Raw genomic sequence first — 25,849 nt, 5'->3', positions numbered from 1 at the left:
CTTTTTTAATCATTGTGGCGGTCATGCTAAGGGTTTGCTCTTATGTCTTCCATCTTGTTCTGTGGCAAGATCTTTTATTATTTACTCCTTTGTGCTCGTTTGTTTTACTTATTCCGTTAGTTTTATTCACTTCACTGCTCACATAGGCTTTTATGTGTCTTCATTTTATTTATTTATTTTTTGTGTTGTGGATTGTCGGTTTCCCTTCCTCTCCTTTTTCGGCATCCAATATTTATTGTGCCACGAGTCACGATTTTCAATTTGTAATTGACATTTAATTTAGGTTCGGTTTTCTTCGATTCTTTTGGACTATTTTTTGTTTTGCCTTATCGGGCCTTTCTTTTAGTAGTTTTTGTTTGATATGCAGTGTCGTCAATCTTATCCTTCATTTTTTTGTTTTTGCGTGGAACCTATCGGGGAGTATTTTCGGTTGGACATTGAGTTTTATCTATTGTTCCCATGTTGTTCAAAGTTCTATGTTGGTTGCATTATCCTTTATCAGCTCTAGTATTGTTCGACTGTTCAGTATTTAATTAGAACATTTTTTATTGACTTGATATCCTTGTGTTCTCTTTGCTATCTTATGTGTCTTGTGCCATTTTTTTAACCATGGTCTTTATTATGATTAGTTCATCTTCTTGGAATGTCTCTCTTGTGTTTAAGACAACATATCTTAGGCATTGAAGCAGGTTGTCATTTGTTTTTTCTTTTGGATATCATGTGAACGAGCTATTGGTAGAGAGAATATATAGTTATGTAGAGGATTGATGCTGTGATCGGTAATTTCTATTCTGGATTACTCCTACCGTTGTGCACAACTTATCATATAGGGCATAATTCATGTTGATATTGTCGTTATCATCCTGCATACGTTCTAGATTTCACCGAAGATTCTCCCAAGGACAAGAGTTTGAATCCTAGCTACACTAGATTGGGAAAGGAACTTACAGTAATGTTTATAAATCTCATTATCTCAATACTGATAAGAGGATTGCAATGAAGAAGATGCAAATATGGGCTCTTCCTTTTATCATAATGTTCAAAGAGTATTACCATAAAAGTATTCAAACTTATCTGTAGGATAGCCTGCTGTTGCAACCAACAGAAATTTTATAGAAAGTGTGGTCTGGAAATTTCATAGTGGAAGTTTAGGCTCTAGGATCATCCGCATAGTCTATATATAGTGGCACCTATGGTTCTTTTATTTGATTTCAGATTTCATGTCCAACTCTTGGACTTATTGCTGATCAAAGGCATATTACAGAGATAAGTATTTTGAGTATTTGATCCTAAATTAGTGATGATTGATGTTATCAGCTTTTTAATATCTCTCTTTGTTATAGGATGAAATAATGAGTTCAGGTTACTTTGCATTCAAAGGGAGATGTTTTAGCTTCAGAGGGGGGCTTCATAATTAAGAGGGAGTGCTTATGAAATCCCATCATTCTCATATATGCTTGTAATACTTGTGGTATTTGAAAAATTTGAGACTTAATTGTTATATTTGAAAAATTTGAGACTTAAATGGAACTAAGTCTTGTTTTTGTTATGCCCATTTCTATTCTTGTGTTAATAAATGAGATTGTAAGATCAGCTATGATAACTCTTTCATTATGCTATAGCGAACATCATGTTGAGAGAGTCCATGATGTCATCACGTTGAGAGATTTCGTGATGAGAGTTAGATGCTATGTTGAGAGATTCCATGACAGTTCATGTTGAGAGAGTCCATGATTAGAGGCTTGGCTATGAATTTTACAAATCTGTCATATTGAGTAATTCCATGTTGAGTGATTCCATAAAAAAAGCAATTTTTTATGTTGAGTGATTCTATGAATATGAGCAACTGTTACAAGTTTTTCATGTTGAGTGATTCTACGAATATGAACAATTGTTACAGGTTCTCATGTTCAGTGATTCCACAAATATGAGCAATTGTTACAGGTTTTCATGAGTGAATCAATGAATTTTATAGGATCTATATGATGAGATTTTATCATTGACATTTTGGTTGCAACCTTGTGTGGTTGTTCAACTAAAGATCTTTCTCTAGCTAAAAGGGAGTGTTGAAGATTGTAACTACAATAGAGATCTTTATCTATGGAAATATGGACATTAATATTGTTGGTCACTTTTAGTTGAAAAGGACCCTTATGTTTGAATTGTAAATGTAATGACATGTGTCATTTGACATGCATTGAGTAATAGAAATTCGAAGAGTTATAATTGTAATAAAGAGTCACATTTTGGGAATTCGGACAGAGCTTTGGTTGGAATGTGAAAAGTCTCTCCTAAAGGCTTATATATCGCATTGAGCGATAGGAATTGTACACTTGAACTTTTATGATGAATAAAATGATTTTTTTTGTTGTGTGGCTAGGTTTTTCCCTTAATTTTAGAAGGGTTTTCCCAGAATATTTTTAGTGTTTATTATATCAATTTTGAATCTTTCTTATTGCTATTTATTTTCGTTGATTTCTAAGCTCTAGTTTTAACACTTTTTTGTAGTAATTGAATTTCATTTGTGTTTGGTTTTTCAAATTAGTCCTAATTTTGAGTAATGGTACTATATATTTGATGTTATTTTGATACTAGATGCAAAATAATAAATCATCTTATTTAAAGTTTTTCTCTATTTTTCAGTGATTTTTAAATCTGCTGAATTTTCACTAAGTCAATATCAATTAACTGATAAGCCTTATATGTATCACTATACCCTATGAACATCAAAATCCAATTTGGTATGTTTGGCATTTGGAATCCAAACATGAGTTGAAGAGCCAAAAATATTTAGATGACTAATTTTGGACTCCTATCCAAATCAAGCTTCCTCTGGAGTCATCTTCTTAATAACCGATTTGGGAGACCGATTGAGAAGATAAACTATTGTAAAGATTGCCTCAACTCAAAACTTCTTTGGAACTTTGCAATGCTCCAACAATGATTGAGCCATCTCAGTGATTGTATGATTCCTGCGCTCAACGACACTAGTCTACCGCAGGGTATAAGGTGTGGCAAGACGATGCTTAATTCCATGTGATGTGTAGAAGTCAGAGAACTCATATGAACAAAATTCTCCACTATTGTCAAACCGAAGAGTGACAATCTGAAAACCCGAATCTTTTTCCACTAAGGCCTTGAATTTTTGAAACATGTTGAACACCTTTGAATCATGCTAAAGAAAATACGCCCACATTTCCTACTGAAATCATCAACAAACAAGACAAAGTACTTGCATCCTGTAACTGATGGAGTGGTCATGAGCCCACAACATTCTAAATGAACTAGCTCCAAGAGTTTGGATACCCTCCAAGCATCAGCATCTGAAAAATGGAGTCCGATGCTGCTTCCTAGCTAAACATGTGCTGTGAACTCCATGATTTTGTGTCTAAATCTTAAGTAATTAAACAACCAGACTATCTTGAGCCAACTAAGAGTGATAATGCATATTCAGATGCTCATACCACTGATGCCAAAGATTGCTGATGGATCTACTTTTTTCTGCCATGGCCTGCTCCTAAGAATCACCTGTATCGATGAGTCTATATAAACCATAATCCTCAAGACCAACTACAACTGTAGTGTGAGGCTCCCTGTCCAAAATACTACACTTGTGTGAACTGAAAATGACATATAGTTGAGGAGAATGAAGCATATTTTGATTGATTGACAATAGATTGAGCTTCATACTAGGAACAAAGTATAGATTGAGAGAGATCAAATCTTTCCCACGGGCGGAAGCTGTACATTTCCTTTGCCAACAACTGTATATTCCTCGCCTCCTCCAAACTCTATGAACCAATCTCGATTGTGTGTGGAATTCTGAGAGGCACCAAAGTCATTGTGATTGATTGAAAATAGATTGAGCTTCATACTAGGAACATAGTACACATTGAGAGAGATCAAATCCCTCCCACTAAGTGAAATTTGTACATTTCTTTTGCCGACAATTGTACACTTCTTGTCTCCTCCAAACTCTTTGTGTAACGCTGAGAGGCACCAGAGTCAATGTGATTGATTGACAATAGGTTGAGCTTCATATGAGGAAAAAAGTACACATTGAGAGAGATCAAATCCCTCCTACACACTGGAATTTGCATTTCTTTTGTCGATAATTGTATACTCCTTGCCTCCTCCAAACTCTGTGAACCAATTCGATCAACGTGTGAAATGTTGAGAGGCACCATAGTCAATGTACTAGGCAAATCATGTTTCATGATTTGATGGGCATTTGGCCATGGAAACATAAGAGGAAGGTTCCCTTTGATCAAAATGCATAGCATCTTGGGCCTTCGGTTGAGGTCCTCCTTGTGAAGACTATTCAGCTGCCAACTATTTCTTGTAATCTATCTTCATATGACCAAACTTGTGGCAATAATTGCACTGAGCACTATTCTTTGAAGATGTTTGACATTTACTAGTGCTTTCTTTTGGGAGGATCGAGGTTTACCTTTGTTCTTGTCTGAGGCTTTGGCTTTGAAAGCCACCTGCTCAAAAGAGGATGAAGTAGCATTGCTTCCAAATTATTGTTTCCATGTATCCTATTGCAGAGACCATAAAACAATAGAGCAAAACTAATAGAAGTGATATTGAGCGTCTCAAAGAAATGCTTGTAGGATCAAGGCAAGCTTTCCAACATGATTACTGCCATATCTTCTTCCTTTATCGTGTGGCCAATAGCCTCGAGATGGTCACTTGTATCCTTGATCTTTGTAAGATGTGCCTTGAGAGACATCTTCTCATCCATCATGATAGAAAACAACATATTTTTTAGAAAGAAAAGATGAATCTTGTCAAACGTCTCATGTAGATCCTTAAATAGTTCCCAAATTTGTAGTGTTGTTTTGCTGGAAGGCACCTGAGGGAGCTGATCATTTGTATCTAAAAGCTTTCAACATGACAACTTCCCGATTATGCTCATCAAATTTGTCCAGATCTAACCTAGTTTGACTAGGACGTGTTGATTTACCAACATTGTGTGATCAATAAAATGATATAAAAAAATCGTCATCATGTGTTGCTTCCACGTGCTGTAATTGTGGGCATTGAATTGTTGATTTCCCTGCAACATAACGTTGGTCAAAGATGCCATCATTGAAACAGAGATTGCTGGTCAATCAAAGGAAGGCACAAAATCAAGGTGGATGCTGGGTTTAAAGGTTTGAAATCCAATTTCCAAAAGGTAGCCGAGTTCCAAAAACGAACAAGAAACACTTAGCACTAAAATTCAGATTAGGGCATTAGTGGAATATTTCTTTAAAAAATAGACAATGCTGAAAAATCTAGATTGGGCACCTTCAAGAAATTGCAGGCTTAAAATCTTGCCGTTTGTAGAAAAATGTGGCAGGAAATCAGAGAAAAACCATGGTGCCAAATATCACAAACGGAGTTTTAAAATAAAGGATTTTCAGAGTTTCACCTAGTGGATGCCAATGTGGATAATTTCTTTATTTTGCCTTATAATTATTGTTGATATGTGTCGCCTTATAATTAATTACATTTACCATTTGATACAAGCCACAAATATTAAATTATGTTGTCCGTTATGTCCCCTTGAACATGTTCCAAGAAATGTGGAGACATATAATAGCTTGCATTTAATTATATTCACCTAACATTAGCTAAAAAAACATGTGGATGCTCCTGCAACAGTTTCTTTAACAAATAAATAACATCTCCATATTTTAAATGTATGAACTAGTGCATACAATTCTTTATCATACTCTAGATATCCTCTAACTACCAAAGTTAAAAAATTTTGAATTGTGAAAAATAGGTTTTCCTCTTTCAATCAAGACAACACCCATTGCATATTCGTAATCACTGATCTTTAGTTTAGAGGGCTTTTTCAAATCAAGAAGAACAAGCACAAGTGCATGCCTTATTTTATTATTTAGTGTTTTAAGGTTTCTTCATGTTCTTTATCCCTATAAAATTCATTTTGTTTTGATGTAGTTGATATAAAGGTGAGGCTATAGAAGAAAGGAGATAAGCTTCCTCATGTATTGTGCAACTTTAAGAAGCTTCTACTTCTAGTTTCAATTTCGCTGTTTGGTGCATCCCTATTCAAACTACTTCAACTTTTGACAGATATATTTTTAGTTACCTGCCTACTAGATGTTATAGATGAACTAATAATTCTTTTTCCAAATTCCCATTTCTTCATATTACATGGTTTTGCCTTGTATTTTGTTCTTTGCAACACTATTTTATGCGGATGAGATATTCTTTTTGTGTAGCACTAAAAATCAGAATTTAATTTTGATAAGAAATGACACAACCATCTACGTAAGTCTAATAATGGTTGTGGGTTCATTATGCAAATGACTCTTTTTCATATTATAAGCTAGTTGCTTTGCTTTTAAGTTTTGCCATACTTGTTTTATGTAAATGAAATGTTTGTCCAATATAGCATTGGCAATTAGGATTTCATCTAGATATATAATCACATAACTATCTATGGTATTCTATAGCACATCATTTATATGTCTCATAAAAGGAGTTGATGCATTACACAAATTGAAAGGAAGAACTAACAATTCATAAAGTCCATTTTTAGTTTTAAATGAAGTCTTCCATGTATCTTCTTTTTCACATGCATTTATGTTAACTTGGTTTGAGGTCCAACTTTAATAAAATATTTTGCATGTTAGAGCTGATATTAAAAATCCTCTATCCTTGGAAGAGGATATCTATCTTTTAATAGTGATTTTTGTTCACCATGTACGGTAAACAAAATCAAATGTAAAACATAATAGAGAGATGCTTAGGAACAAGATGAATCTTTTATTAATGCTCAATGCTTTGGTTACATCATTGACAATACAAGATAACAAAGACGTACCACCGTATATGATTAATGCTTTGTATCTCCAAATTTAGTGTACATATAGGACTTGAAGGGGTGTGATTCAATCATCAGGTCGTAACAGAACACACTTCGGTACATACCACTAACTATCTAATAGTTTATTATTCTTGATGGTAATTTACATCTTTGTTGAAAACATCATCCCCCCCCCCCCAAAAGAAAAGGTCGTCTCTTGACGACTACAAAATTGGAGACAACTACTAAATACATAAAAAAATATAGACTAAGAGAGAGGAGGGTGCATCCCTGGAGTGTTCAGTATCCTTCGCAGCTCATAGACTTGGTCAGTGCGGATGTGTATGTAAAATCCCATTTTTCTCTAATGACAGATTCCAGGCTTCTATAATAAATTCTCAGTTTGAAACTTAATTTAATTCAACATAATGGACAATATAGATTCAAATTGAATACTTCGCACCAGTTTATTAGTTTCAATTGACAATCTAAGATATAAGTTTTGTACAAAATATAATAACTGAATGTTCCGAAATATATTAATGTTACTATTCACATACAACATAGAGGAACATTAAATAGTCTCAAGGAAAATATGCACCTGCAATAGTTGATGTGGACATGTTATCCTTAGGCTATATCAAAAGATCCACAACAATAGACATTCAACAAATCCATTAGTGCCGACACCATATCCATCCACGTTGTTCCACACAGTTCCTCCTTGTTTAAAATATGTGGTCATTGCACTTTCTTCCTCCAGATGTACAATCTTCTTTGTCTTTTACTAAGAAGATTATCATCGAGGACAACCAAATTCAATTTGTCCCTTTCCACAGTTGTGCCAGACGAACATAAAAGATAATCGTAAATTTCCAAAGCAGTCAACCTGCCTCAATATCCTTTCCAAACTTGCCATCAACTATTCTGGAAATGAAATAGATCTCTCGTCTATCAAAACCAAAACAATATTGAATTGGAACTCCTACATTACACAGGTGTAATATTAAAAAATGCCCACTTGTTTCGAATATATATTTCAATCCACTAGGTCAAATTGTACTTTGACAAATGGAATGATTCTACAAATATATTCACTTCTCTAATTCAAACAATTTCGTTAAATCATCAAAATTTAATAAGAATATTCCAATCTTCCATGTCATCCTTTCATTCTTCGGATCAATTTATTAGGAATTCTCTCTTGTACTTGTGGATTGCTTTATTAATAATAGTTAAATTGATAATCACTATTAGGATAAAAACTTTAACATAGTATTTATTTAATATAAGCTTTGAAAATATTAAGCAATATTAAATAATTAGTATTTATTATATATAATTATATTATCTTTAAAAAGACAATTCTAGAATAAGATCACTATTCGAAACATTACAATGTAAATCTTTCTGTGTTCTTGAATTGACCTCCATAGCTTCCTTCAACAAAAGTGGCACCTCCATAGCCTATGCTTCCTTCTATGCATAGGCATCCCCATTTGCTGTCACTTCGGCTCTGGACTCCGCTAACTCCTTTTCGGTCTTTTTCTTATCCTATAAGGGTGCTACCTGCGTGGCTGGCCAATTTGCCTACTGCTTAGCCTACTGATTGGCTAACTCCTCTCAAGACTATGCCTCGACTTCTTTGGACCTCTCAACCACTGCCCTATTGGCTTCCATGCATTGTTGAGGATAGTAGGCGCCTTTGTACGCCTCTACTATCTCGCAGGCAAGCCTCTCCATCCTATTGCGGCCGGGTCCCAACTCTGGTTTAGTGGCCCAATTTGCCATCATCTTTGGATTCTCAATTGTTGGCCACCTCACGCCTAGAAACAAGAGCGAAACGGTCGGGGAAACGCTTCCAAATGTAGGCTAGGACAAGCTGTACCTCCCTCGTTCAACTCAGTTCATTTTGACCAATTACCTGACCCTTCTCCAACACAACCTCCATGGACTTAATGTAAGATATCGTCCTCTCCGTATTCGATCCGTATTCTATTTTATCCTCTTTTGCCTGTTCAACATCTACCTCCACTCCTCTTGTTGCCGCTATTTCCACATCCAATGTGACCTCATCATCTGGTGCATCCTCGGATTGTGGACTCCCCACAACCTATGGTGCTACAATCGCTGGTGTCTAAGCTAAAACATCTTTACTTCTTGGGGACCGAATAGAGGGTACTACTTCTACAAGAGTGAGTTGGATTGTTGGCGTAAAACATGCTGGTAGGATCCATTAGCAGTGGGACGTCTGGTACCTCTATGGTACCGTAGACACTGAGTTTGTCAATAAGGCAGAAGCAATAATTACCACGGCCTCGGAACCAATCACCTCCAGCCTGGCCTGGGGTTTTGGTGGTGTACTCTCTTCTGTCTCTGGCATGTCTATCTCGTCACCCTCCAGTTGTAAATTTGTTGCGCCTTCTATGGGAGCCACATCAACCACATCTGTGCCGACTTGAACATCCTTCACTACGATTGCTATCCCTGTTGCCTCGGGAGAAGCTACCTCGATTGTTGCCACTATCTCCCTCTCCCCTACCTCTACCTCTATACGAGCTTCCTGCGTAGTCCCTAATGTTGCGGTTGTGGGCACTAAGGAAACCATTGTAGTTGTCACCAATAGTGGCCTCGTATCAATCGTTGCTCTCATCTGTCCGAATGGAAAAATGGAAGGCAGTGTAACGGTAGGCACTAAGTGTGTTGAAATGGGTAGCATAGGGGGTGTGAAGAATGCCCGAGGTGTCGACATGACCTCCGTCTCGTCATCCTCATCCTCCTCGTCGCTGTCTGTGTCACCATAGGCATCTAATTCCTATCTCACCCTCTTCTGACTAGCCGTTGTTTCGTTGGTATCCATATGTCGCCAGTAAAATATGGGCATCTCTCCTGGCCATAGTAATGTGAATCGGAATCGGCACGGCCGAATCGAACCGTGAATCGAGGGTGAATCGCCGGTGAATCGGCAAATTTGAAAAAACCTTTTAAATGTAAAGATTTTAACAATTTAAGACTTATTTCATGCACCCTTTATTGAATATGACTTAAAAACACTATAACATCATCAAATAGAATCTAACATACATAAACATGAAACATAAAATCCATCACATACGTAACTATATTATCATTATGTACTAAAATGTAAATTGTATGCTAGCTGAAGTAAATAAAAATCAAATGATCATAATGATTCAAATCATAGAATCAGTAAGATGAAATCATGAAGACCTATAAGACATCAAATCATAAATATATGTATAAATCTAAGATGAAGATCCATGAAAGTTTGAAACATATGTCTATCAGTGATTCAGTATCACTATCAATATCTATATAGTGTAAACAAAATATAAAAACAAGGCTCCAGCTCAAGCCTCATCATCCTCATCATCATCCTCTAGCTCTGCTGCAGCCTCAACCTCAGCCTTTGAGTATCCAGTTTGCCTATGAGAAAGGCGTGTAAGGTAGGTCCTAGAGGACTGCCGAGCCATGTCCCCAGCATGGGCAATGGGCTCACGAATAACATCGCTAGGGCCTGCGTCTGTGCGTGCGCGTGTGCGTCTACCAATGCCTGAACGTGCTCTAGCTGCCTCCTCTGCCCTGGCCACAGCCTCAGCCTCTACATCCACCGGTCAACCCATGCGGTCTTCCTCAGTGAAGACTGGGTCCACGGTCTGTGTGATCCACTCTGATTCTGGATCAATCTCCTCCAGGATGATCGGAGAGGAGTCAGCGCCCAAAATCTGTTTGATCCTAAGACGAAGGTTGTAATGAACAAAGACAAGATCATTCAACCTCTGCACTGTCAACCTATTTCTCCTTTTTGAGTGGATGTGCTCGAACATGGACCAACTGTGCCCACATCCAGAAGCGCTACTCGGCTGACTCAGAATGCAGATGGCAATTTTTTGAAGGTTTGGGGTTGTGGCCCCAAACATTTGCCACCATCTATCTGAAATAAGGAAAAAACAAAAACAATTACTCTCATTTACAAATTACAACTCTAAAGTTAATGCATTATATAATCAACTTTAAGTTTAGAATCGAGATTCATGAACATTGAATATATTATTTAATTTTTACCTGGCTGTAGTGTTGTTTGAGCATTTATGGCCATCCTGCCAGAGAAAAGTGGCCCCTCCTTATTGTTGAACTGGTCTAGCTCAACAATTGCGGTAGCGCTATTTTCATTGCTACTCAATCTTTGAATCACTGTGTATAAGCCAGTGAGAACCTTCGCATCTGCCTTGAACTCAGGATGGAAACGAAATGCCGGATTCAGATAGTAAGCTGCTGTGTGGATGGGTCGATGGAGCTGATTCTGCCATCTCCTATTGATGATGTCCCAAATAGGGCCATACCTCTCCTGCACTCCTACATATTGGGCTCTGATGGCCTCCTTGACCCTATCCATGCCCTCATAAACGTAGCCCATAGAGGGCTTCTCCTCATCAGCAGTTTGTAGCAAAGCTACAAGGGGCTTAGTGACCTACATATAAAGTAAAATGAAAAATTTGAGTCAAAACTTAAATATAAAATAATATAACTTAAAGTAAAAGCAAAATACTAAATGTTAAATTGCAATAAATTTACCTTAAGGATTTCTCTAGCGGGTTTACAAAAACCATCCTCATCAAATATGCAATCCGCCACATCTAACCCTATAGTGGTCGTAGCATAGGAAGAGCAAATCCACTCCTGCCCAACAAACATGCTCCTCAATCCATCCCTTGATGTCAACAAGGACTGCAAGGTGATGAAATTCGAGGCAAACCTCGTGATACCTGGGCGAGCTAACTCCTTGCCTTCTGTATACTTCCTCATTGTGCTAAGGACAAATGCATGATTATAAATGAATTTGCATATGTTTTTTGCCCTTTCCACACATGACTTGACAAACTCAAGTTTGCCAATTTCCTCCAACATGAGGTCAATGCAATGTGCTGCACAAGGGGACCAAAATATGGTGGGGTTCCTCTCCATCAAAAGTTTACCTACAACAATTTTAAGTCAATTAGAAACTCAAATTTCAAAATTCAAATAAATTTATTTTCAAAACTTGAAAAGTTAAAAAGTTTGCATTATCCATCACCACCTGGACCACATTTTGTTCCCCCACCTGCTATAACTTCCTCAATAGCCTCACATAAATATGTGGCATTTTTCACATGTGCGGAAGCATCAATGGATTTTATGAACATGGTATATCCTATAAGTAACAAAACAACGAATTATAATATTAAATGGATCATTAACAAATTAGCATTCAACAAATCAAAATTTACAATTATGTATGTAGGAAAGTAGAATGATCAATCACCTCCATAGGATACAAGAAAATTGAGGAGTGTTCTATTCCTCCTATCGGTCCAACCATCAGTCATGATGGTGCAACCCTTTGCAATCCATTCCTTTCGGTTCTCCTCGAGGTCAACCCTCATGTCCTCTACCATCTCATCCAAGAGGTATCCGCTCAACTCAGCCTCAGTTGGGGCTTTAAACCCGAACCACAAATAGCAATCGCATCTATCATATTCTGCCAATAAGGAGCCCTGTCACAAATAAAAGTTTAGATGTCAAAGACTCAAATTATAAAACAAGTAGATATAATTAAAGTTTTACTTTTACTTTTAATTTTAACTTTAAAGAAAACAAAGAAAAAAGAATCAATTACCTGGCTGCAATAAATGGAATGTTGCAAAAGTACCAAAATTTGCATATCTCCTTTCTGGCAGCATCGTGAATCTCCTTGTTCAAACCCATGCCCTCAAGCATGGGTTGGGAACCAGGAGTAGTGCGGGGCACAAAGTAACTATCCATTCTGTTTTTCCGCACTCTAGGCTGCAATAGGTTGGTGTGGGATTCTGTCTCAGTATGTGACCGACTAGCACTAGCACTAGCACTAGCACTAGCACGAGTAGAAGAACTAGGATAAAAAGGATGCCTAGAAGAACCCTCTCCAACACAACCTACGGATGCGGAAGCTGATGCAAATGTAGATGTGGATGCGGCTGCGGATGCGGGAACATGGGAGCCAATACCCCTTAACCCTTCAACTTGCATTTTCCTATTTGCTTTGTCTTTTTCAATTTTTTCTAATGCCATTAAGCAAGTGCGTTTTGCCTCAGGAGTTTGGTGAGTGCAAACTGTAACATCGTGTCCAAGTATAGCAACAATGTGGAATTTCAATCTATAGATACCCTCGGAAGTTATTTTTTCTTTACAAAACATGCATTTTGTTTGATATTTGGTTCTTCCAGGAAACTGTTCATTATATTTCCAACATCCATCTTTTTTACCCATTGGAATTTGCGAAAAATGCGAGCAAAGGCTGCTGCAATAATTTTTTTAATGTAAAATATCAAAGTTTGAAGCTAATAAAGGTTAGAAAACAACAAACCCTAGCTTGCAACTTAGTAAAAATAAAGAACATTCAAGATTTACACTAAAATTCTTGAAAACTATAGAAATTTAACAAAAAATGCATAATACACTAAAAATTTAACAAAAAATGCATAATACACTAACATGCAAGAAAAAAATAAGCACTTACTTCTTGCAAATGAGTTGAGGAGCGTTGATATTGGCTCCTTAATGCTCCCAAAGCAATTGATGGGCTCCCCAAATGGCCTGCTAATCTCTTTGGTGCTCTTCCTTCTTGCCGGTTGGAAACCTATGGCTTTTCTTTTCTCTTCTTCTCTCTCACTTTTCCTCTCTTCTACTCATGCTTAACAAATAGAAGGCCCTTTAGGGTTATAACAAAGAGAATATGTCAAAAACAAGGTTAAAAAAACAATTGATTTTAAAAAAAATTTCAACTTCCCTTTTTACATGCCACGGGCGATTCATACCCGATTTTTAAAGGCGATTTTTCCATGAATCGCCTGAATCGGCGATTCATGGCCCAGAAATCGGCTATATCAATACATGATGCAAAAAAAATCGCACAGCATGAATCTGGTCGCGGAATCACTGATTCAGGCGATTCTCGTTACTATGCTCCTGGCACCAACTTGCCATTTAGCGATACCTCTAACATGTCGGCAGGAATTTGGTGAAGTGCAGCTTATAGAAACAAGCGGATGGCATGGTGCGGCATATAGAAAGTATGATGCTGCAACGCCATAAATGTGTACATTCTATCCGTCAACAGGGATGCCCAGTCATAAACAAATCTATTCATGATACCATTCATAAAAGGTATTTGGGGCATAGCAATGTCTGAGGCCCGACTTGCTCTAGTCAGTTGACTCTTTAGCATGTCGAGGATACAACGCCACGACCCTTCGTTGTTGAACTTGCATCTCATTCCTTTGTGTGGTGTTCCCATTTTTCCTAGCATTGGAGTTTCAGGGATTTGCCTATTATTGTGATCCTCGTAGGCTAATTATTGTGGATAGAGGGTCTTCTGTGGCAGTGGCTTGGCTTGGGAGGGTCTTATCTTTTCCACATTTCAATAAGCCACATGTTGGTCTTCCTTTGGCTTAGATTGGATTTCATTTGGGCTTAGTTTTGTGTACTTACTATTTGTGGTAAGTTGGTGTTGATCGAGATGGACCCTTTCTATTTTTGGAAAGTGCATTTGGTCACATGGAGAAATAATAGGTATGACTCCTATTTCAGACGACATATTTAAATGATGAGTATTTTGGGAGTTATTATATTTTTATTGGCCAAATTGTTATTGATTATTAAATGGCTTATTATAAAGTTATAATTTAACTTTATAATTTCACTTAAGTTGAGAGTTGAGTTATCATTGAAAAGTGTCATTTATTAATTAGTTAAGCCAAGTCAAGTGAGAGAATCTAAAGGAAGCTTCTAATTAATGTTGGGTGGTGAAGCTTCTTGAGTAAAATTACATTTTGACAACAAAGGGGAATTTGGAGGTTATAAATACAAGCCCATTTGTTGAAAACAACACGCTTGGATAATTTATTTTCTTTTGTTGCCTTTGTGGCTTTTTCTGAGGTTTTGATTTTCAAATCCCTTGCTGAGGTATAAGGGTTTTACTCTCAGTTGTGCATTGATTCCACAGCTGAGGTATTGTGGACCAAGTTCTAAGTACTTTACCAATTCTTTTTACTGTGCTCACTGTATCTAAGGAGAGATTCATTCTGTGGTGTGATTTGAAGGAAGATTATTTGCTGTAGTTTGTATTGAATCTGCTGTGAGAAGTTTCTGAGAATTCTGAGAATTGCCTTGAAGGATAGCTTGCAAATTGCTGCTACTGTAAAGTAATTTGCCAATTATTGTCACTATGTCTAAGGTGGAATGTGTTCTCATTGGTAATTGATTGAATTGGAAGTAATTCATTGGCTGAGGTTTGTTTTGGCACTAGAGATTGTATTTGAGATTGTTTACTGTGTGTTTGAGAGGTCATTTTCCCTACCTACAGTGATTTAGCCTATACAGAGGTAATTGGTATTGGGACGGCTGCATTTGCATAAAGTGGGTGCAAATTTATATCTGAAAATCGTGAATATTGAAACAATGATCTTGTTGGAGGTGACATTTGAGTTTGAGAAGACATTTGGAGGGATTGCATGTGATTATATTGGACCTGCAATCTGCCATAGAAGGCCTGCAACTGAAATCTATGGTCTGCGATTTCATGTATGTGCCCTGTGAGTTATCACAGACCCAGTGTATACTGTTTGGAGTGGGCGGCTAACAGTTTGGCAAGCAGTTGTGGCATTTTGAAGACATGCAATTTGGATTGTGCTGATTTCATCTTTTCCAGGCCAGTGTGGTTGAAAGTCCATTTGGAGTCGCCAAGCTATCTCATGCAATTAATAATCAGGTTCCATTATAATTTAATTCAGTTAATACACGTATTGTTAAACTTAGCCATTTTTCATTGGCCAATAAAACTCATAGAATTCTGAGGTTAAATGTGGAACCCTTGTCATTCCAAAAAGATTATCAAAAAATTGGCATTCATCTATGAGAATTCCTTGTGACCAAATTGAATTGGGTATTGTAAGCACTAATTGCATTCTCTAGTTTGGTTTCAAAATTTAAAAAAAAAAAAATTCATATATTCAATGATATCTGTGTGCCAAGTGTTTGACGAAATACCAAACAATGAATTATTGAGATAATTTTGGTGTTTATTTATTGATGACCAGTAGGGGTTTTTACACTTTGCTTCTTGTACCCTTCACAACGGAGTCAAACTCGACAGGGGTGAGTTCTCGATCAACCAACTTGATCAAATGCTCCTTCCGTTCCTTGAATGCAAGAAACCTTGGTGAAATCTGGGGCACTAAAAGAAACAGTGATAGGATACTTCGTTGTAGTATAGTGGTGATATTCTTGCTTGTCATGCGGGTGACCTAGGTTTGATCCCTGGCAATAATGCCAAATGTTCATCGTGTACGATAAACATAATTAAATGTAAAACATAAGACCAAGATGCTTAGGAACAAGATGAATCAACGCTTTGGTTACATCATTGACAATACAAGACAGCAAAGACGTACCACAGTATATGATTAATGCCTCATATCTCCAAACAGAGTGTACATATAGGACTCGAAGGGGCACGACTCAACCGTTGCGTCGTAACGAGACACCCTTCGGTACATACCACTAACTAACTAATAGTTTATTATTCCTAGTGGCAATTCACATATTTGCCGACAACAATTTTAGTGCTTGATGGTCAATAGTAAATACACAACCTCCAAGAACCATTTTTCTTTTCTATCATCACAATAGATGAACCACAAGGTGGAGTGCTAGGGTATATAATCCCTTGTTCAAGCATATTGTAAAGTAGTGTCTAGCTTTCATTGTTTTCTGAAAGGATTGCCAATGCAATCTAATGGTCGGTAAATGTTATTTAGGTAGTTGTTGGATCTCATCCTCTACCTTCTTTTTTGGTAGCAACTCTTCTAGCTCATGGAACACTTTTCAAAAGATGTCTCTCATGTTAGCCTTTAAGTTTCGAGTCAGTGATGGTTGAAATTCCCATTCTATCATCCTCTTTACCTTTTTGAGTCTTTTTTTTTTCCTTATGCTTATTTTTAGGATATAGCTCAAGATGAAATTTTGAATAGTTGGCATGAATATTTACATCAATATTGCGATGTGTACAATTTGTTTTCCTCTTTTTCCTTTTGCATGACTGCATTAGCTTTCTTTACTTTCCAGTTACCCTTGTAACTCTTTCTTTTTAGTTTGAAGACTGACCATACCTCCTCTCCTCTATAAGGAAAACTTGGACACATGCTTTGTCGAGGTCTTTGGAATCAGTGATAACCACCCTCCTTTGGATTGGGGAATGGAGCCTCCTCCAAGACACTTCGTCAACATGTCCTTGTCATCCAAGTTCATGCCATTCAGTATGGCTTGCCTTCTAAGTTTTGTAATGTAGTTTTGTACACTTCACCCCTTTTTTTGTGTGATCTGTTTTTATGCCCAGTAGGATAAAAATTCCTACAAATTAATTCTTTGAATCCATCTGAACTACTTACTATGGGCTTCTTTCTTTTTTCACAATTTATTTACAGTGCTACCATAGAAGAGAACACCTTTCCATCTTGATTTGTGCAAAGGAAATTCTTTCTTTGTGCCAAATCTACTTATGTCCACTAAAACTTCTGATCATTTTAACGTTTATCCATTGGCTCTAGCATTTCAACATTAATTTGTCCATTTTAAGTCTTTATTTCTACTTCAAATGGATTTTGAATTTTCAGATGGATTTAATGTGGTTCTACAGTGTGGTCACCTATGCATTCAATTGCTTCGTTTGGCCCTTTTTGTGCTCTTTCTATTTTCATAGAAGCAAATATAACAATAATGTTGCAATATTTTGGATATTGGATGCTAGACTGATTTTTCATTTGAAACTCATAATATTTTGAAAATCATGCTGACTACAATTTTGACAAAGATTCCATTTCATTGACCAAACTATCCCAATATCATCCAATTTTTTGCTCATTTCAATTTTGCTTTAAATTTTTCCTGCAACAAAACTGAGTGGTTTTAAGGGTTTCCCAAGTGCTTTTTTCAGCATGTGTTAGACATTTATGGGAAACATTTTGCTAGGAGTAGTATACAGTATGGATTTCCTTTATTAAATTGTCACTGATAATATTTAGATACATAACTCTTGAAAATTGTACCAAAAGTGAGAAATTCATGTTCCACAAGACTATCTAGAGAAACTTAAGAATTTCCTTGTCCATGGGATCATTGAATTTAAAGATATCAAAGTGAGACTCAGATTTTTCTTCTTTTGTTGAAGTTGCCAGAGATTATGTCAGCTGCTATCCCACACCAAGTATAGCACCAAAACCTTTAAAAAAAATCACATTTCAGCTAAATTTTTGCTTAATTGTGGCTGGAACTTTGGACTTGACAAATTGTTGAATCAAACATGCAATGGACATAAGAGCAAGGATAAGAAGCCTAGCAGAAGCACAAAGACATCCAAACTGTTTTTCAAAAAGCAGTGATACACCTCAACTTGCCTATTATTTGTGATCTTTTCTTTTGTTTGAAGTTGTATGTACTAGAAATGGGCGCATTTTTTGTAAACTTTTTGTGATTTTACCCAAATACTTTGCTAAAAGCCCAAAATGTATCCACACATCTAAAGACACTGTTTCATTTACAAGAATCTTAAATTATTGTCTAATTCCCAGTTACTAAATGTCCATTGCTTCCCAATTTGCACACCAAAAGTTTTCTCATAGTCACAATTTTGGTTACTTTGCATCTATCAGTTGGAAAATAAATGAAGCAAAAGGTGAATATGGACTTTAGTTGGAAAAACCTTTGAATTGGAGAAGAGCAATAGACTACTAATATGAGAAGATCTAACGAATATTGTAAAGAAAAAATCAGTCTGTAAGAAAGGAGAAATTTCGATAAAAAGGTTATGATTGAACAGATGGTATAATAGATACAGTGCTTCAATTACATTTGAAAAAATGGGGAACGATTGGATGCAGTATTAGATAAAAAATAAAAAGACATTTTGATAAAAATGCAGGAAAGAGAGAAAAGTTTAGTAGTTCCAAGATGCCATTCCCTCAAGGAAGAAGTCATTAAAAAAGAATCTGCCAGAATATGTTGGAGGCCACCTCCATTCTTTTGGGTAAAATAGAATTTTGATGGTGCTCGTAGAGGATTCTCCAATCATTTACTAGTGGGAGATCTTGGGCATGCAATTTTGATTCAGCCGGGGCTCGGAGCAATTGTAAGTAAGGGGAGGTTTGGTGACAGCAGCGTGCACTTGTATCAGAAATTTCAAAATTAATATGGAAACATCCATATTTCACATAATGTCTTTAGTCTTCTTTATCTTCAGTCCCTTGATTTTATGCAGAGCTTGGCTTTAAATACATAAAAAATCTTTTTTTTTTTTGTGAATTTTTGTTTGCATGTTTTGTTCTTGATATTTTTTCCAATGAGTTCCTGTATATTTTTCTGCAATATTCCTGAGAAACATATTTCCTTCTGTAGTTACTGTTACTAAACGTCCATTGCTTCCCAATTTACACACCAACAAGTTTTCTCATGGTCACAATTTTGGCAACTTTGCATCTATCAGTTGGAAAATAAATGAAGCAAAAGGTGAATATGGACATTAGTTAGAAAGACCTTTGAATTGAAGAAGATCAATAGACTACTAATATGAGAAGATCTAACAAATAATGTAAAGAAAATATCAGTCTGTAAGAAAGTAGAAATTTCGATAAAAAGGTTATGATTGAACAGATGGTATAATAGATACAGTGCTTCCATTACGTTTGAAAAAATGGGGAAGGATTGGATGCAGTATTAGATGAAAAATAAAAAGACGTTTTGATAAAAATGCAGGAAAGAGAGAAAAGTTTAGTAGTTCCAAGATGCCATTCTCTCAAGGAAGAAGTCATTAAAAAAGAATCTACCATATTTCACATAATTGTAAGTAACTGTAAGGGGAGGTTTGGTGACAGCAGCGTGCACTTGTTATCAGAAATTTCAAAATTAATATGAAAACATCCATATTTCACATAATGTCTTTAGTCTTCTTTATCTTCAGTCCCTTGATTTTATGCAGAGCTTGGCTTTAAATACATAAAAAATCAAATTTTTTTGTGAATTTTTGTTTGCATGTTTTGTTCTCGATATTTTTTCCAATGAGTTCCTGAATATTTCGAAATATGTTTATCATATTTTGCTGCAATATTCCTGAGAAACATATTTCCTTCTGTAGTTATTGTTACATATGTAAAAATTCAATAATTTCATAATGATTAAACTACTATAATACCAAATTGATCTGTAACTCCTTTAAATTTCAAGATTTTAAGATAAGATAAACTATTAATGTCCAACAAGAGACCACAAACGAGCCTAAGAAACTGAGGATACAAACAAAGGCCAGGAGGAAGCATGACCACCAAACGGTGTCCGAGAAAAAACTAAACAAGCAAAGCAAGAAGAAAACAAAGAGAAACAACACTACAAAAGAGAGACTACGAGACTGCGAAACAACTGGAAGTCCATAGTCATTAAAAAGTAGCCTAGAACCGAAGGATGACTATTTGTGTGAGGAGAAGTTTGAGCCCGTCACAGGAGAGAGGGGGAACGCTAACGCTGATGGTGTATGTGCATAAGATCTCTGCATGGCCTCACAAATCTAGTGTGAGTAACAGTAGAAGGGCCCCCAATCCACTTGGTTCCTCTAGGAGAGGTAATTGGAGTGAAGAAGGAAGTGATAAGCTAGTGAATGGCAGCAGACCCAAAGGGGGATGGCTCGCAAAGAGTTAGATCCCAAAGACAGAAGGCCTCCTGGAGATAGAGTGCAAGGCACTGCTGGTCATTGTACCTGAAGGAGGAGAGAGACTTCCACTCTCTGAATAAGCAATGAAACCTCCTGCGAATCTCGTAATAGAATTGAAAATGGATCTGTGTCTCAGTCACACCCATGTCACAACACTGTCAAATCCGCTAATTTCTGCTGGTTTCGTGATCTGTTTGGATATGGAGTTGGTGAGAGCCAACTCTAATAGAGCCTAATTGGATATGTAAGGCATGGGACCATCGCCGGGAAGAGTAGTAAGGTCTAACGATGATGCCATCCTAAATGTCAATATAGTACTCCACATAAAAGGCCATACGAGGACAGAGGTCCCTCGATAGGTCATCCCAAGTCACGTGAATAAACCTCTTTTAGATGTCCATCCTCGTAATCTCATTCAGCTTCTCCCATGGGGGGAGGAGCTGAGCGGGTGCATCTAGGGTGTACTAAAAGAGAGGAAGGCAGTCAATATCGATAACCATGGGAGCTGAGGAGATTGGAGACTTGAGCATACCAACATCTAGCATGACCAGTGTGGTCAGAGGCCACTATCAAAGCTGAGGAACAATAGGCCAAGTAGAAATAATGATATCTGCCATCAATAGAGTCCGCAAATCCCCCAAGTCTGTGAAATAACCAAACCAAATCGAAGATTGTGCAAAGTCTAAAGGGAAGATCGTGCAAATTGCAAAGAATAAAAATTACCAGAAAGAAGTGAGGAACTTTAAGACGTATAAATTCTATGGGTAAAGTCAGAAAAATGTGCATAAAAACATTGACACACCTGGATTCTATCCGGGAGAGCTGTGAGGGGAGAGAAAACTTTTAATGTGGTATATGTCCTTCTACTGGGATTAATCTGGAAGAGGTATTACCAGAAGTGGGTGTAGGATAAGTTGCCTTTATTCTGTTACTTATTTCCAATGAACTGTGAATAGAACTTACTTTAAGTCTTTCTTACTTCAATTCTCAAGCAATCTACTCATGTCTCAAGATGTGCATTAAATCTCTTTCAACCTTTCTGGGAATATCAAGAGCATATGAACGAAGATGCCTGTATACGAAACCTTTTTGTTGAACTTGCTCTAGATATGATTACCAGAAACAAATTTAGTCAAAGCTCATTTCCAATTTATGTTAGGATTCTATGCTCCCTGTAAAAATACTAGACTACTTAACAGTCTGGGATAATTCTGAACCTCAGCAACATATAAGGATATTAACTAGATCAATGTCAAATATCAATCATTATTAAAATTGCTATCCGAATGGTAGAAATTTCTTACCAAACATCAATAGCACTAGAAAAATAAATCATTTACTATATCTGGGAGGAATATAATCAACAACATATGTACACTCATTGTGTAGGGAAAATATGACCATAAGACTGTGGACAGTAACAACTATCAATAAACAAATTTATTAGAACTTGAGAGTAACCCTTATGATATGCAACTGCATTAGGCATCTTGAAGACAAACAATGATTTTAGATCTGTGAGGGCACACCTCAACACCATGTTTGAAAAATTAAGTCTGCTCAAAGAACTGTTAACTTGGAAAAGGGAAAAAGTTTAGTTAACTAACCACCTAAATCTAATCACAGAAGATAGGTGAGCAATACCAAAATAAGTGAATACTTAACAACATGGAATACTGAACTCAGAGAGGGAATTTTACTTAAGAGCAACATCTTTGTATATGATATCCATTCATTTCTTGGAGGCTTATGTACTAAGAGAATGCATCAACAATAAATCTGGAAAAATTAATACTGCAATAATGTGAATAATGAAGGTACGGCTCTCATACCACTTAATGATGGTACACTCTGATACCACTAACGAAGGGCCACACCACCCATACCAACTCACAACCAAGAATGCAACAATATGAAGACAATTTTATTATACTTGACAATCCAATAGCAATTACAATAACATTTTTGGCAAGATCTCTCAAGATCCAATCCAAACCCAAGCTAGTCCAGATCCACACTCTGGTAGAAACCTCAAAGATCTCAACTTGTGCTCGCAAGCCACCAAGCAACCTCCTTGTTTCTAAACCGCAGTCACTAACTCTTCTCCAACCTTATCCAAGATCCAAGTGTAAACTGCCTCACATTCGGCACTCTGTCTACACACTCACAACTCCATCACAATCCTGCTGTAAACTGCCTCACATTTGGTGCTCTGTCCACAGACTCAGGAAAACTCACTCTTCACTTCCTCCTTCTCTTTCACACTTTCCAACTTTCTCACCTTCTCGAGCTTCTCCTTCTCGAGCTTTCACCTTTTTCTCAAGCTTCTCCTTGAGCTTCTACTCCTCAAGCTACTCCTTGAGCTTGATTAGAAATGCTCATATGCCTTGCTTAAATAGGCACTTACCAGCCCATGCATGACTTATCCACAAGCTTCTAGAATTCCTCCACAACCTTCTACAACTTCCACAACCTTCTACAATATTCATAACTTTCTAGAATTCTACCCACACACCTTGATAAATGAAATGACAACCATTTATTTTTTTATTTTTTCTTTTATGCCACCTATGCACCTCGAAAATAGAAATCCTCTTTTCCTTTCTTTTCTCCTTTTTCCCTTTTTTTATTTTTTTATTATTTCTCCTCTAATTTTCGTCACTTTCTCTCTCCTCCACAAAATTTTTTTTTTCCAATTTTTTTTTTTTTTTTTCAATAATTTTCCCATGCAAGATGCTCCTGCATCAGTGAACCTGAAAAGCCACTAGTAAGATTACTATTAGATTCACTCTACTTTGACTGGTAGACCTGAAGTTCTATATATATATATATATCATGGCGAGAAAAGTAGACTAAAAGTTCAAAACCTGAAACAAAAATCATGGAAATAATGTATGATTGAAAAAAGTACATTTGAAACATCGAAGCTAGAATAATGAATGAATTTGAGATGTTATTAAACTCATGACATAATAAATGATATGTAATTTAAAATCAAAATGTAAAGCTGTTTACTCATCTTGCAGGTTAATAACAAGTTCTGTCCATTAGCTATCTTGATAATTATTCAGCTAATGAGATTTTTGACATTAAAACAATTTCCAAAATCACATTCTCCTCTGTGATTACCAAAACCCCACCACCATTATCATGGATGCTTCATTTCTTTTCCAATAGAAGTTTTACCAGTATGGAATTGTGAAAGACTGTAGAAGCATTATTTTGTGATTAAGATGAACATTGAAAATCATTGCTTTGTATTCAATATCAGGAATATATGTAATTCGGCAAAAAAAGGTAATCTAGCTTTTGAATTTTGAAGAAAATTAACTAATTTTGTCTTAGAAGACTTTCTAGACATATATATATATATATATATATATATATATATATATATATATATATATATATATATATATATATATATATAAAGAAAAAGACATTGTTAATGTGTGAGCATTGAAAATATATCAGTTGTATCTTAAAGTTCAGTCCTTGAAACTAAGGCATTGCCTGGATTGAGTATAATGATGAAATGGCCAGTGATCATCTGAAATATATGTTTGGATATGGACATCAGTTGAAGATCTCTTGCTTGTTTGTTGACTTTTAATTTTGAAGGGAAATTTTACAGGTTCCAAATAACTATGAAACGGACTTAATCTACCCCATCATAGAGCATGCAGCAGAATTGGCAGGGGTGAAATATGTTGGCGCTGATAATCGTATACAAACACATTTGAAGGTACAGAGTACCTATGTACTGAAGTTTCATTGCCTATAAACAATAATGTTTTCTAGAAATTAGCATGAATTCTGAGCGTGTTTTAATGGATATTTAAATATTTCCATGTGGATTTCCTCACATAATTGCATTGTCTTATGATTTAGAAGTACCTTGATTTAAGCTTTGCAAGTATTTATGATATTGGTTGAGTACAACACACACAACTGTTTGTTCAATATTTTAGAAGACAATACAGATCAGAAGATGGCTGCTTTTTTTGCAGGTCATTGGAGATCACATGCGTGCCATTGTTTATCTCATTTCTGATGGTGTGACTCCATCAAACATAGGTAGAGGTTATGTAGTTCGGAGGCTGATAAGAAGAGTTGTTCGTACCGGCCGTCTGCTTGGAATCAAAGGGGATGGTAGAGGTGATGTTGAAGGGGCTTTCTTACCAATTGTCGCAAGAACAGTAATTGACATGAGCAAAAATATAGATCCAGATGTAAAGGCAAGTTCAGATCGCATAGTTGAGGAGTTGCGAAGAGAAGAGCTAAGGTTTGTTCAAACATTGGAAAGAGGAGAAAAATTGCTTGACCAATTGCTATCTGAAGCTTTAAAGAATGCAGAGGGAAAAGTTAATCACAGGCCATGTTTATCCGGAAAGGATGTGTTTGTCCTCTATGACACTTATGGTTTTCCCATAGAGATTACAAGTGAAGTTGCTGAAGAGAAAGGTGTTAGTGTAGATTTGCAGGGGTTCGAAGCTGAAATGGACATTCAGAGGAGGCAGTCTCAAGCTGCACACAATGTTGTTAAGCTTTCCATTGGGAGTGCTATTTCAGAGCTTACAAATAGAGTTTCTGAGACTAAGTTTTTAGGATATGATACCCTTCAATGTACTGCATTAATTGTGGGCTTGCTTGTGCATGGAATTGCAGTAGCAGAAGCTTCAAAGGGAGATGAAGTGGAAATTATTTTGGACAAGACACCATTTTATGCTGAATCAGGTGGTCAAATTGGAGACCATGGATTCCTCGCTTTGCAAGGAAGTGGGGAAAATATTAGCCAAAGTATCATTGAGATTAATGATGTGCAAAAGTCAGGAGGAAGCCTTTTTATCCATAGAGGCTTGGTTAAAGAGGGGAAAATAAGTGTTGGTACTGAAGTGGATGCTGCAGTAGATGCCATATTAAGGCAACGAGCAAAGGTGGGACATTATTGTTTGTACAAACTGGGACTTGATTATTACTTTATTCCTTCCTCTAATTTAAGTTACTTTGCATTTTTGTTGGATTGCATTTTTTAATGTTGTGCATACTGCTTCTTCAAAGGAAAAATAAGATGCACTGGATTCTTTTTGTATGGTGTGTGTACTGCTTCTTCAAAAGAAAAATAAGCTTAATTTACCTTTCATTTCATCAGTTTATTATAAAGTCATTCACAAAAAATTTCAGTATTGAGAAGTATTGCCCTGGCAAGGCTGAGTAGAAGAGACTGGCAG

At 36.5% G+C, this 25,849-nt stretch overlaps 1 protein-coding gene and 1 long non-coding RNA gene across 4 annotated transcripts in view; one reads left to right on the top strand and one right to left on the bottom strand.

Annotated features, from left to right (window-relative positions):
- EMB1030 (Alanyl-tRNA synthetase, class IIc) overlaps positions 1-25,849 on the top strand; it is a 154,771-nt gene that overhangs the window by 88,632 nt on the left and 40,290 nt on the right. For all 3 annotated transcript variants that reach the window (XM_089830001.1, XM_089829998.1, XM_089830000.1), the window contains exons 8-9: positions 24,253-24,363; positions 24,629-25,555. In XM_089830001.1, coding sequence (XP_089686127.1) covers positions 24,253-24,363; positions 24,629-25,555 — 1,038 coding nt within the window. The remainder of the gene's footprint in view (positions 1-24,252; positions 24,364-24,628; positions 25,556-25,849) is intronic.
- LOC149555904 (uncharacterized) lies at positions 12,303-12,720 on the bottom strand. Its single transcript, XR_016365354.1, has 2 exons — positions 12,504-12,720; positions 12,303-12,381 (listed from the first exon to the last, which is right to left on the bottom strand). It is a non-coding gene; the product is annotated as an uncharacterized LOC149555904 (long non-coding RNA).

This window comes from Cupressus sempervirens, chromosome 5 (genome assembly GCF_028749045.1).
Source record: "Cupressus sempervirens isolate cs-2001-9-10 chromosome 5, ASM2874904v1, whole genome shotgun sequence".
Lineage (NCBI taxonomy): Eukaryota > Viridiplantae > Streptophyta > Pinopsida > Cupressales > Cupressaceae > Cupressus > Cupressus sempervirens.
Note: the sequence above shows the minus strand (reverse complement) of the source record. Positions and strands in the feature narration are given on the sequence as shown.